At 31.7% G+C, this 15,417-nt stretch overlaps 1 protein-coding gene across 7 annotated transcripts in view; it reads right to left on the bottom strand.

The window, feature by feature from the left end:
• The window catches only part of Diaph2 (diaphanous related formin 2), an 875,814-nt gene that overhangs the window by 628,266 nt on the left and 232,131 nt on the right, over nt 1–15,417 (bottom strand). For all 7 annotated transcript variants that reach the window (XM_063245551.1, XM_063245550.1, XM_063245546.1 and 4 more), the window contains 3 exons: nt 6,324–6,434; nt 2,255–2,373; nt 57–173 (listed from right to left, as the gene is read on the bottom strand). In XM_063245551.1, the coding sequence (XP_063101621.1) occupies nt 57–173; nt 2,255–2,373; nt 6,324–6,434 (347 nt within the window). The remainder of the gene's footprint in view (nt 1–56; nt 174–2,254; nt 2,374–6,323; nt 6,435–15,417) is intronic.

Here is a 15,417-nt window from a genome sequence, read left to right as displayed (position 1 = left end):
TTCCTTTAATGTCCAATTAAAATTTTAAATATAATACTGTCAGAATTGCCTCTTACCTGATATAATAGTCGTTTCTGATAAGCAAAAAATGTTGTAGAATGGATAATAAATAAGATTCAGCAGTTGTGTCTTTCAACATATTATATAAAAGATGGTATACTTCATTCATATCAGTAAAAAGTAAGTAAAGGAAAAAAATCAAAGATTCCTGATGAAAGCTGCATTCATACAAAAGCAAGTTAAATTTTTAAAATAGAGATTTATACTTCTGGTTCCATTACTGTTACTAAAACTTTCAATTCCATGACCCATTATTTAAACATTTACATAACAAAAAATGATTCTATGGAATCATTTTTCTATGGATTGTATGGAATCATTTTTATTGTTTAACTAGAGTAACAGAATAAAGGAGCATTTCCAGGACAATTTGACTATTAAAATCCTAAATGATCAATCATTCATCAAAATAAAGTCCAGGATACAGCTAGCACCATTGGAACAGCAATGCTGTCGATTATGAAGGCTTTGTCCTACTCTATTTTTTTATTTAATTTTATTGATACAATTTAGTTCTACATAATTACCACATACATTATGTGGAATTTGTATCTGTATATGATATATCTTGATTTCTCTTTTGTTTTCATACCTATCCTCTCTTTTCAAACACCTTTTCCCTTGCTGTTCAAAAAGCTCAGTTTTCATTTTACCCTTTTTTTCTCATTTATTCTTTCTCTTCTGAAGTTTTTGATAGGGATCTATAAAAGGTCCTATATTATTCATGCAAGCCACTAGTACTCTAATTGTACTGGCATATAAGGTAGAAAGGAAACAAACACACTATGAACTACCAAAAGATCACAAAAAGTTTTTGTTCATCCCGATGAACAACATTACTGTTGGCATTCATCTTCATTTCTTTACTTGAGAAAAGAAATAAAAACAAAGGTGGTTAAAACATTTTTCTTAGAATATAAAAATGTAGGAGAACTAAAGACCCTTTTAGTAAATTGGAAACGGCAGTGCTGTAAGAAAAGTGAGGACCAGGCAAATTGACATAGGATAAAGATAAAGATGAGATGTAATCTAAAGTCCTAAAAATAACTTGAAATGTCAGTATTTCCTCTGAAATAGAATTAAGCATAAGATGGATCCCATGTAAGAATGTTGTCATAAAGTATCAGAAGTTCCTTTAAATGACTTAGAGTGGTTCCAAAAAATAGGTTTATGGTACAATTTGACTATAAGAAAAATCTATATAAAAATACTTATTAATTTATATAAAAGGCATTTAATATGAGAAGCCACTGCAGACTGGTCACTAAGTTCAGATAAAAAATTACTCCTTTTAATAATAACATTACTAGTCATCACACATGCATTAACATAGTACCTATATGTGTAACTTCAAATAGGAACATTGTAGAAAAAAAGATGAAATGTAACATTTCTGCCCTCAATCTCACATAGACAGAAAAGTTTACATAAATGAGACAGAACAAACAAGCTATCATGGGACTGTCAAAGAAAGGAATATTGCTCCAGCTCTTATTGCAGGGGTTGGGGGCCAAAAGGAAGAACATATTACCAAGAAAAAGTCTAACTCAAAGGTTATTTTGGTTCTGAAGAGTTTCCTAGCATCCCAGAATGTTAAGAAATTTAATACATGCGAAACAAATGGCTAGCATTAGCACCACCATACCTGAGATCTAAATTCATTTTTTGTGTCTTCAATACTACCAGATTATATAGTAGTTGTATTTGACTCAGATACTTTCAAAACATAGCCTTGTTATATAATCAGCTAATTATTTTATCAAAACATTTTTTCCAACGGGTAAAGAACAAAGCTTCTCTGATAATATATGTATTTCCATTGAATGTTATCTCTAAATGGAGTACCATTTAATAAAATGAAACTATATATTAACTATAATCACATGCAAACTAAGAGAACTTTTTTCTCATTTTTATATGCTAGGTATACATGTGCTTACGCTCTTGTCTACTTAAGGCCACTGAGCAGAGTATATCTAAAATACAGGGAGCCACTTTGCAGATTTTAATATAGTCTGCATACTCAGTACAGCATAACAATTCCTCAGTACAAATCTAAAGAACAACATCAGTGAGGTTCTAATGTAAACAAACATATTAATTGGACTAGCAAACAAAAATCTCTAATAATGGGTCCAAAACTTCACTCCAAAATTCCCTATTAATATTATTTCTGTGGTTTGTCAAAGGATATTCCATTTCTGCTCGAATGTCATTTAGGCGGTGAGCCAATTCATTTAGGTCATCCTCTTTATTCTCATCGAATACTTTCAACTGAATATCAAGCTCTTCATTCTCTTTTTCTTTTAGACCCTAATATATAAATACAAAATTTAGCAGATAATCAACAGTTTGACAATAGAGTATTTCAACAATAATTAACAGAAAATAATTCTTCATTTATACACATAGAAGTAGTTTCAAATACCAAACCCAGGCAATTCAGTTCCTGAAAACAGAAAATGTAACAAAGTTTTTCTATTTCGAAACAAAAGAATCTTATTGCACTCACTGCATTTTCTGGCTATCTCCCACATCCTTCTTTATTCACTAAAAATAAATACCCACTTCTACAAAAATAAACACTAATTGCTAACAAGCCAAATTAAATGTTATACGTTTGAACAAACATACTAATCAACAACTGAACAGAATGCATGCAGTTAGAACATTCCATATGCCTCTGGCAAGAAAAGTAAACATACACCAATTGTATTAACAAAGAACAAATGCAAAGATATATTCAAGCACAACATTCCCAAGTATGGCATAGAAATGCTACATAAACAAAATTATTTTAAATGATGTTTTGCGATTTTAAAGCAAAAAGGTGTTAGAACTTTTTTAAAATCAATCTAGAAATCTACCCTTCCTCCCCAACTTTCATTTTTCCTTAGCCTAATCACAAAATACCAACTTGGGCATTGAAGATTTCTTTTTGAAATATATCATAAGCACATGCATTATAAAGCTCTGATGATCTTCAAAATAATAGTATAAAAAAACTTCAGAAGCATGCCACACTAGAGATTGTTGGGCTTAATATATATCACCTGGAAAATCTTTAATATTTGTCCTCTAAGATGCAGCTTTCAAAAACCAAATCGATAATCACAACTTTAGATGCTCAAGGGTGATAGCAAAAGTGGGACTAGGTTGTTCAGAGCTGAACTTGAACTCTAAAAGGAAATGCAAGCATGGTGTACTTCAAATTAGGTAAATAAAATAAATGGGATCTATTTGTTGTTTATATTTTTATTTAAAACAATAATTATAAATGGAGCTGTAATCGTTATTACTGAAGCTAAACACAAATTTAGGCTATTTTCACATGTTCTTGTGCTAACATTTACACACATAATGATTTATTAAAATTACATCTATAGAACAAAACATACTTTTGAGTAAATTTCTGCACAATGTATTCAAATAATTTCATCTTGTGTAAGAATTTGCTTTAGGTTCTATTTGTCAATTTGAAGAAGAATGAAGAAATTTATTTGAATGCAAATTATGTAACATTAGCAGATCATATCATTACATTTCTGAATCACATTCAGAAAATCACAGAAATCAGATCTATATGCTGCCCATTACAGAAACATTTTGCACATTTTATTCACACATTTAAAGGATATATTTTATCTTATTCTTATCTCACAACACATTCTCTTAGATATATACCATAAAACTTGAATACATTCAAAGGTTTGAAAAATAGAAAAATGTAAATACTGCCATCTAATTAGCATAAAAACATTAGAAAACATGGAAAATAGTCTACATGATTAAAATATTTTCAGTGAAAATAACTCATTAAGTGTGTAATTTATATAGCATACTAGAAAATGATAAACATGTCCAAGTGTAATATATTGTAAATGTTTTTTGTCAATAATGTTCCAGGCTTCTAAAATGAATATATGATCATATATATTCATATATTTATATTTATAAAATTTTCTCTCAGACAAATGTCAAACCCTGAAAGAAGTATCCATAAAATCTTGATAAAACAAAAATTTAGTCAATTACTTTTTTACATAGCACTAATATGACAGATATCCTATACAATGAAAATGTATCCAAAAAGCGTATTATGAAAGGCTATCACAAATTACAGAATTATACTATCATTAGCATGTATATTTTAACAGAACAAATGCATAGATATGACACATTTTTTGCACAATAACTGAAACATAAAATAAGTTTTTACAATTCAGCACACTTCAAAGGAAATCAAATCTCATTATCAGTACAATAGTGATTACTAGGCAAGCTTTCCAAACGATTAAAAAGGGCTCGTCAGTCTTTCAAATGAGATAAAGTATATCCACAGCCTAAGAAACACAATTTCTCACTACACTGCTCTTTTGTATACCTGATTTACCTAATATTTATTCATTTAACTAAATAAAACAGATGAAGAAAAATGACAGAGCAGAGATCAGCAGAAAAATACAACCTCTCGGGGACCCAGAATCCAGACACTTAGAAAATAATAACTTGGAGAAAATCAAAAACAGTACCTATAAATTCCAGAAATCAGGAGGGGCATAAAAGGAAAACTAGAAACTACAGAGAAGCTAGAGAAATAGAGCACAGTGCAGAAAAGAAAAGAACAAAACAAAAAGCAGTTTAGACGTTCACCTGGCTTCTAGGAAGAAGAACCTGCTTCCACAGACACAAGGTGAGTACTCATTGTCAAGAACTCCAGGGAGAAACTACAGCCATGAAGAGTTCAGGAAGAATAATATAAGAAGTACTTCCTCCTAAAAAAGGCCTCACATAGAGCTAAACAGTCAATGAAACAGCATAGCTTCGTAGCTTCGTAATACTGGTTCAAAATCGTAGTTCTCAGTATAACCAAATGAACAACATATCATGAGATCACTAAGCCTAGAAGGCATTAATACATTCAGACAAAAAGGCAAAAGGTAAGGAGAACAGTTATCTTGTCTAACATTTTTTTTAAGTGATGAGAATTGCCAGACATGGTATAGCACACACGCAATCACAGTATTCAGGAGGCTGAGGTAGGAGGATTACCCTGAGTTCAAGGCCACCCTGAACTATAACAGCAAAATCCTGTCTCAAAAAACCAGTCCTCCCAAAAATGATGAGAACCAAAAGAAATCAAAATGAGAATCACAGATTTCTTAACTAACCATTTAGTAGTATAAAATGTGTTCAACTAGAAATAAAGCCAAATGAAAGCCAAGAAGAGAAATAGCAACAAGCACAAAATATGTCATACTAGTAAACAAGTACAAAATGCTAGAGTCCCTGCAGCCAGCAAGTGTCCAGAGAGTACCTTCTTAGAAAGCGAAATGGTACAGTAAGAAAAAGCAGGGAAACCAATTAAAAAGCAATTCAAAAGTGCACTAGATAAGAAATTTTCTAACTTTCTAAGGTCAGAAGCTTTGGAGAAAAAAAAATTATTGACAAACAAGAATAAGCATATGCTATAAACACTATAATTATGCATTCACCTATGTTAACTGCACATTCAATCTCTACGTGTGTCATTTAAAATGTTACTGTAATCAGTGCAGCCAATTCCATGGTTTTTAAAATCAAGAATTAAAAAACCACTCAAGATAACTATGATATACAAATTTCTGAAACCAGGTAGACCCAATCATACAACTTAAAATCAGTTTTAGTGAAGAGTGGTTAATGGAAATTTAAAGATGCACATTATACACTTACTAGTTCTTTAACAGCTAATTTCTAATTTTTATTTCTCAATTTTCAGTTAATCTTGTGTCTCCGTTTAACAATATCTGTTTCTTTTAAAAAGTCACTCTTCTGGTAACATGCTTAATAAAATAAATTATAGGCCACAGTAGCTATTAGAATGTGCTCATTTATCCTAGATACAGATAATATATTTTTCCAAAACTATTCAACATTATAATTGTAACTAATATTTGTTTTGAGAAATAAATCTTTCTCTTTAGCAATATGACCTTTTATATTCTCAACAGTCAAAATTCAAACAAGTTCCCTATTGACTTGAAGAACTCAAAAAACACAAAACACATAACATATCAATATCTAAATTTTAAATCATAAATCATCACTCTATAATGAAACTGATATTACTGCAATATATAAAAGCTTACAAAATGTCTAATTCTTCACCAAAAAAGAATAGCAAGGCACATGTGTATACTCTTGTTGAAGATATACATTTATCTAAATAGGAAAAAAAAGGTATAGTTCATTAGCATAATAAATGTGTATCTACAACTTACTGGTAACATTCCTTTTAGTCCTGAACGAAGAAATTCATTCCTTAAATGTATTCGAAAATCAAGTTCATATGGAGAAGTGACGAGGGCATTTATAAACTGCATACAGGCCACCTGCAATTAAGAGAGGAAATTTTGTTTAGAAAAAATAACAAAATAAATTAAAGAAGTATTTACTTAAATACATCCAAATGCATTCACTAATGGCATTTATATATATTTATATATATATATATATATATATATATATATATATATATACAATGAAGTGAAAAAATGCAAATATTTCTACATATACAATGATGATTATCTTTAGATTATGAACAACAAAATTAACAGTAGTTTTTGATGTTCAAACTAACTGTAACAAAGAGGTGATGGATGGGGAAATGTGCATGCTTTAACAGGACAAAAAAATTGAACTTCCACTGAGAAACTCAAAGCTCAGAAAGTATGCACGTAGAGCTTTTGAAATGATTACAAAAAGTATCTTTCATAGCCATCTATCATCAGAGTACCACTGGCCTCAGTTCTCCATAGTTACAAATACTTTCCTAAAATAAATCAAATGAAGTTATAAAGTATCCAAATATTTAACAAACAACAGTAATAACTTGGAGAAATCATTACATTGATATATACTCTTTTAGTCCTCTTTTTGGAGTGAATTTGGACAAGATAGAGGATAAAACACATAATTAAATTAACTTGGTTTAAAAAGATAATTTTTGTGTAAAAAATTAATGCAAATCAATTAATATCAACTAGAAACCTCTGTCAATACTAATATGCACTAAATAATAGAATATATATGAGGCTGTATTTTCCAATGACATGTCTCATTAATTATACTGATATTGGAAATGAGTTTAGCTTTTCTAGCGTTGAACTTTCCTATCATAAAAGAGGACTTACTTTCTGGAAATTATAAACTTGATGAGAATGAACAAGATGTGTTTCATTATTTATCCAACAAAGGTATTTTTGAAAATGCTAATCTAATCTAAGGCTACTGGCAAATAGTTTAACTTAACCTATTTGAATTTATTAAGAATAACACATTTTAATTGATTACTTTTAGAATCTATAGTGAGTAGTACAGGTTCAGAGAGTTTAATTCAAGGGAACTTCTGGAAAATTCCTGATTTAGTAAAAATGTTACATATCTATAGAAACAGTATAAATAGATCAAAAGTATAGAAAAATACAAACACAAAAATATTGCAAAAGTATTTTGACTTGTGTTCTCCTGACTGTTTGTTTGTTGCAAGGTCTCACATAATTCAGAATGGCCTTGAATTCACTATGTAGCACAGGCTTCTCTTGAAATGGTGGTGATCCTTTTGTATCACACTCCCAAATCCTAGGATATATGTCTATACCATCACACCCAGTTCTCTAGACCTATCATTATGAAAGAGTTTTTTTTCAAGGTAGAGTAAAAGGTATACTGCTTTTATTTTTGTGTCTGTATCTTATACAGCTAAGCTGCTCTGGAGGAGATCATCTATTTTTCTTTCAGTTTCAAAAATCAAAAGCTACATGTTTTAAAAGAGACAATTTAGGTTGTTTATAAGATTGTAAGTTATCTATATGATAAATTAACAAGGTGACTCAATTTCTAGCAATCTTTAGATATCAAAATAAAACAGACACCTAGCTAAATATTTAGCATAGGCTGGGCATTACATTAACAGACATACAAAGTAATTTATGATGCTTACAACTTAAGTGCATGACTGTCTAATCTACAATAAGAATTTGTGCAAGTTGTGTCAATATTTATATAAATTTGCATATTGTGTACAGGGCTATACTATTGTATTTGGATGAGTGCTTATTATTGTTACAACTAGGGCATGAGCGAATAACCCAAAGTACATGCCCAATCTGAAATTAATAGAGAGAAAAGTTGCCTTCTGTTAGGGTTGTTTTTGCCAGAAGAAATTCTAGCTTAATGGTTTGTATTAATAGCCTATAAGTAAAGAAAACATGCCATAAGAAACAAGATAATGATCTTGTAACTGTACTTTTAAACAAATGAAAATATTTAGCTTGAGAGACAATGAAAAAAAACAGTAAGTCATAATTAATGAACATACTAACATAAAACTTTACAATAAATAAACGTTGGAAATGTTCTTCCATTACACATAATCTATATAGTTGAATATGAAAACAGAATTGAATATTAACTATAGTATTAAATAATTAGGAGACATACTAAAGTCAGTAGTTTAAATAAGGCAAAGCTTTCTCAATATACACTTTACTGTTCACCAAATTCTAACAGCAATATAATTAATTACAAAAAAAGTTAAATAATATTTCCACATCTTTTTATAGCAATAGACTAGAGTATTAATCTTTTTCAGAAATATAAATATTATCTAAATGTGAGAAGTAAAAAGACATCTTAAGTATTTCCATTCTAGGGAGATCAGGTAAAAGTGGAGCATAGATAACAGCAGGCTACAGAGGCTCTCAGAGATAGTCAAATTAGATTTCAAAATAACACAGAATGGGGAGTCCGGAACAGAGGGAGATGAACATTCTCGATCCAGAAAGAAACTAAGATGAGAAGAACCAATCAAACGTATAGTCCTGGTGCTACTATTGGGAACAACTAAAGTATCGGTGCCCCCAATGCAGCACGTGTACTCCCATGGCTTGGCCATGACTTACAGAGGGGCCCAAAATCCCACCCCTTGGAACCACCGGAAACACAGTCAGGGTGTTGGCAAGCACAAAAGCTGAGCTGGCGGGGAACCTGAATCGACCTGCGGTAAGTACCGGGAGTAAAACCATTCCACAGCAAAGGGGCTCAAACAGAGGACATTCTCGGACAGGGCAGACTGGCAAGAACAAGGAGAACAGTGACTTCAATCAATTGCTCCCTTCTCAAATGGGATTGGTGGGATGGGCTTGGCCTGGATCTTGCCCCAGGCCAAGATCCAATAGGTTAGCCCAAACCAGTTCCCTAAGCCCTGCATACACAAATGCAGTGAAGGCCTCAGGAAGTTGACTGACCAGAGGGGAAGGGCCAGCATAAGCTGCCCCTGTTTGCATCTCAATAGCACCCTGCAGTGGGCAGGACCATCTAGCCAGCACTCTTCAGAAGAAGAATTATAACCAACAAAGAAAGAAACTGGGGCCTTCTATATACACCTGTATGGAAAAAACAAACAATATAAGAAGAGGAAACAAGTCCCCAGCTCCCAACCTTGAGAACATTAACCCAGGAAAGGTAAATACAAAGGATATTGAGGACAGCAAACATACAATATCAGGCACAGCACCAGTACATATAAGGAGATATATTCAGGACCTAGAAACAGTTCAAAAGTGAATATTTAACCAAGTAAAGCAAGATATAAATAGATAAATAAAAGAAATGCTAAGCACCTCTCAAGAAGACATAGATGGAAGAATGAAGGAACAAAAAAGGGGGAGAATCGTTTGATGAAGAATATAAAGAAAACATAGAATACATGAAGAAGATTCAAAGAGATTACCAGGAAATTAAAAACTCCATTGAAAGCTGATAAAACTGCTTGAAAGAAACTAAGGATAGATTATCCAAACTGGAGCACAGGTTTGCAATGTGGGATCATGACAGGAAAAATTTCTTAAAAATAACAAGGAAACAAGCAGTAACTATACAAAGGCTAAAAGACGACAAGAGGAACTATAACTTAAGAATAAATAATGTGAATGAAGAAGCAGGGGTACAAACAAAGGAACTACAAAGACTGTTCACAGAATTAATTAAGGAAAACTTCGCAAACATAGGAAAAGGAAATGATATTCAGATGTATGAGTCATATAAAACTCAAGCCACCTACAACCAAAATAGAACTACACTCAGGCATATAATAATCAAAATCCCAGAAATCCAATATAAAAACAGAATATTAAAAGCTTCCAGAGACAATAAACAGATTACTTACAAGAGAAAGCCCATCAGAATTACAGCAGACTTCTCAACACAAACCATCAAATCAAGATATGCCTGGAATGAAGCATTCCAAGCCCTGAAAGAAAATACCTTCCAACCCAGATTGATGTACCCTGAAAAACTATCTCTAGAAATTAATGGAGAAACAAGATGCTTCCAAGACAACGAGTAACTGGGGGAATTTGTGACCACCAATCAAACACTACAGAGAATACTGAAGGACATTCTAAAAAGAGAGAAAAGTACCAAGATTCCAGAAACAGTGGCAGAGAGGCCTCAAGATGAATGGAACAGAAAGTGAAATGAAGAAGACGGACAACTAATGACGGAAAAAGAGCACAACAGAAATGAGGCAGAGAAGATTGGCTATAATCTCTAATATAGATGGCCTTGACACACTAAATTAAAAAAAAAGAATCACAAGCAGAGTAGATCAAGAGGTAGGGTTCACTGAGATTCTCTTTATAGGAAATATAATTAACCTGAAAAAGGGTATATGCAACAAAATTCAAATATGAGAAAACAATGCTCTATGTGACAGGGAACCAGAGAGTAACAGGGGCAACTAGACCAGTATTTGTGGATAGGTTGGAAAGACAGGCTTTAATAGGTAAAGGAATACGTGAACCTAGAGATCAAGTCCAGGAGGGAGAAGGTTCGGAACCACTTAGGTAAATAGCAGGTTGGCCTCCCCCAATTTAAAACCAAGGGTGTTGGTGAGACCCAAAAATGCACAGTATTCCCTGGGGGAGAAGGGGAGGAATAGTCTTGAAAAAGACAGCAGAAGATATTATTAATAGTGTATCAAGAATCAAAACCCGTATTACACGCACCACTCTGCTTAGATAGAACTTATTCTGTCCCAGTTTGTCTACAAGCACTAGATCTGAGGGCACAGAAAACCATCCCCAAAATATCAGGATATAGCACAGTAATCATCTTAAATTTCCTATTAAGTTAATCTGGAGCCCTGTATAACTTATACTGTTATATCATGATGGATCTTAGTTAAATCTGGTTTGTTTGATTGCTGTTTGTTATTGACAGATTTTATTCAAAACTGTTATAATTGATGGCATCAAGTCTGAGAGTATAGACAATGATGCAGAAAATGATAAGATTCACTAAAATTCCCATTCTGGTTTGATTACTACCTGTTTTTGCAGTTTTACACTATATACAAAGTTGTGTTTCTATCAATACTGTTATGTACTGATATATTCAATTTTAATATATCTGATGATATAGCCAATTCTATTGAAAATAAGAGATAACACAGGAACCACACTAGAACTCCTTATACAGCGATTTTATATATCCTTCATTTTATGTATCTATAGGAATATGTTTTATTCTGTCCTACTTCATTTTATTTTCCCCTCTAATATAGAAAGTATAAAAATACATGTTAAGACTAATGCATGTGTAGAACCTATAAACAGTTTACGACAACTGATCTTATGACACACGATAAAAAGAACAAATACTTTGAAGGAAAAAAGACACTACAGTATCCAGTACTGTTCCCGGAGTGTCATGATGTGAAATCCAGCAGTACTATTATTCTTTGTCCAGAGTGATTTTAGTCTGCTTTGGTTTGTTTAATCTCAACATAAATGAAGATATGGATAACTGCATATATGTTCAAGTGTATAGGATTGATAACCATATTATTAAGTTTTTGTTAAATAGTTGAATAGAACTATTTGCAACCTTGCTGTTTGAATTCCCAGCTATATGTTCCACTTTTGTATCTTGAACAATTATTTGTAAGAAAACAATATGTAAGAATCAACTAATGGTTTATTACTGTTTATTTTTTATACTTTTTTTGAAAGTATGTATTATATCTATCCATTTATTGTTTTGTTTAGTCTTACTTTAAATAAAAAATTTTTTAAAAAGTATTTCCATTCTTTGTGTCACAATTACTGCCTTTTCAAAGAATAGGAACGTATCAATCCAAAATTGAAATAATTTTGTCACTATTTATGAATACAAATTTAAATAACATATCATTGGCTTAAGGAGCAAAATATATTATGAACATGAAGTAATCACTGTATGAATTTTCAATTCATAACTGAAAAAGCCTTTGGGAGCTGCTGAGGTTGCTAGGGTCACTCATCCTGGCATTAAATGAAATTAAGTGTCATCACTGATTGCACCCTCGGTTCAATATTTTATTGTTTCTATCTTTTCTTTCTTGGAGTTAGTCTGTTAGTTGTCACTTCTTGGTGATCCCAGAAGGATACCACTCTGGAAAAAAAATCCTTTCCCAAGGTTCTAACCTGTGCTTTGAGTCTCTTAAGAGATGGAAAACAGAAAACTAAGTTAGTTAAGGTAACAAAAGAAAACAATCAAGAGGGTCTATTTTTAAGACTACAAGGTCTTTCTTGTCATGAAGCTTATTTGATGAATTTAATAGGCTATTCAGATTGCTTTATTTTGTGTTTGGTACTCATTTGTATTCTGAAACCATAAATTGATACATAGGTCAAATTTGGATAAGAGAAAACTATTATACATCCAGAAAAGGTAAATTTACTTCTTTCTTTTTTGTGGCCTATATTCAATTACAACACAGAAATTTTTCTTAACTATTTTTATCACATCAGAAGACAACTAAATATATTAAATCATGGTTAACAGCCTTCTCCTTAATTTCTGAAATATTGTAAGCATATAGTACCTTTCACATTAATTATACTCTATGAAAGTAGCTGTTTTGATATCATATCACTGGATGTTAACAATATTACATTCTCTTCTGATAAATAATTACTAATTTTCATTGCACCCACGTTTTTCCCTATATGGCTAAAGTAGAAGTAAGTTTCAGCAAGATGTTGGTATTACCTTGCTCTGTCTTGTTTTGTGAAATAACTTAGAGATGATCATGGCCACTACTTTCTCACTCTGGAAAGCCCCTCTTGTAGTCCACTCGAACAAAATATTGCTTTTGTATCAGAAAATACTACCTCTGAAAAATTCTTATCCTCCAAAACCTATTTTAAGTATTGCCCTACTCAAGCCTTCCCAGACTCCTGCAGAATGTAACAATATTTGTCAACTTTTGTGTTCTCATTAAACTTACCAAAAGGAAATAAACCTGAGTGAGCAAGGGTGAGAAATATTAGCAAATGTATTATGCATAATTTTAAAATGTGTGCATATTTACAATTCTAAAGCATATTCAGGAAACATCATGTTTAGTTTGGTTAAAACATAAAGTTCATTTGGGAGAAAGTCTTAAAGTCATAGTGTTAAATAGGAGCCACATTTCTTTTCTATTTTAATTCTGATTTTTCATCAGTACATGTTTACAATAGATAATGATTATACTCCTTATGGAAAGTTGGTACAGGAATATAACATTTTCTTTTTTTTTTTTTTTTTTTTTTTTTTTATTGGTACCGGGGATCGAACTCACGACTGCCTGCTTGCAAGGCAGGCACTTATGCCGCTGAGCTAAATCCCCAGACCCAGGAATATAACATTTTAATTATTTCTTCATTTTCTTCCTCTCTCCTCCATCTCTCAGTTCCCTTCCTTTTTGCAAATATCTATCTCCCCACTTCCTATTATCTTTTATTTTGCACTTTATATACGTTTTAGGTTTTTCATAGAGAAATCATGATGTTGTGTATATCCATAAACTTCACCATTATCAACATAGAAATCAGTCATAAACATAAGTTTTTCCAATATGTTAAAATCAGATGTATTTTGGAAAACAGTGTAGAACATTTGTTTAGGAGGAAGGGTGCATTCATATGAGTTACTACTAATTAGGAAATTAGGATATTACTAGTTTGGAAATAGTTGAAATAATATTGGTGGGAAAAGACAAAGGCAGTGGGGTAGAAACAATGTTAAGAATTGACAAATGTTTAGATGCAGGGACAAAGAAGAACGATAACTTGAAGAAAACTACATTGGAGTAGATCATATCTCCATAATCTAAAATGAGAAACACAGAAAGAAGAATAGGTTCCTTTGGGAGGAATTAGGTTTAAGCAAAGAGACAATGAGTTCAGTTTTAACATAAAAAAAAGATTCAGATAGTACTTACAAGTGTTTTAGAGCCAGACTCCCTGGTGTCTAATCTGACCTTTGTATACTATGTACCTGTACTATAGAAATGCCATTTAATTTTTATATACCACAGTTTACTCATCCATAAAATGAGACTATTACTGTCTCTCCTATATGTTTAAATCAGATAGCCCAGGAGAAAAATTTTGAATATGGTCTAGCAATGGGCTATGAATGCTATTTTTAATTTTTATTTTGGTAATACATGTAGGATATCTAGTTATATTCTTAGATAATAGGTTTAAAAAGAGAAACTTGCATGGACTGGACTTACACATCTGGACAATTATTGGCACACAGTTGTATATAAAAAGCAGAGAAGCAATTGAGATTTTTAATGAAGAAAATAACACAAATGTGTACACACACGTGAGCATAATTACATGTGTGCATATATATAGGTACAGACACGTATGGATAGAATAATGTAAAGTGATAATAAAGATAATAAAGAGGACTACTGATAGAAATTAGAGAATAAAATATTTGAGAAGTCAGAAGAAAAGAAACATATTAAAAGATAGCAAAACAACAATTACAAAATATGTGTGATGGTATGAACTGCTACTTTGAAGAAAATGAGACATTATGGTAGCCATTGCTGATTTTGTATCATCTTAATTTGAAGTCCAATAATGCTTTTATTCTTTGTTTTGATTGGATTTAGTATGTTTGCTATTATTTGATTTCAATATGTGTGAAGGTATGGACAGCTATTTTGTAAAGAACAAGAGACATTATGGTACCCATTGTTGATTTTTTTACTGTCTGGGTTTGAAGATCTATAATGCTTTCATTCTTTTGTTTTGATAGGTTTTATACTATTTTGTTTTGTTTTAATTCATTATTCATGAAGATACAGAAAACTATATCAAAGAAAACAAGAGACATTATGGTAGCCACTGATTTCTTGTTGTTTTGAAATCCTGTTGCTTGCATTGTTTTGTTCTGATCTGCTTTGCTCTGTTCTGTTTTGTTTTGTTCTCTTGAAAATAAAAAAAGAAAAATAACAAGAAGTCAGAGAGCAAGAAGGTAAGAGAA

The sequence above is a fragment of the Cavia porcellus genome, unplaced genomic scaffold (genome assembly GCF_034190915.1).
Source record: "Cavia porcellus strain 051 isolate PalLab524CR breed Dunkin Hartley unplaced genomic scaffold, mCavPor4.1 scaffold_3, whole genome shotgun sequence".
Classification (NCBI taxonomy): Eukaryota; Metazoa; Chordata; class Mammalia; order Rodentia; family Caviidae; genus Cavia; species Cavia porcellus.
Note: the sequence above shows the minus strand (reverse complement) of the source record. Positions and strands in the feature narration are given on the sequence as shown.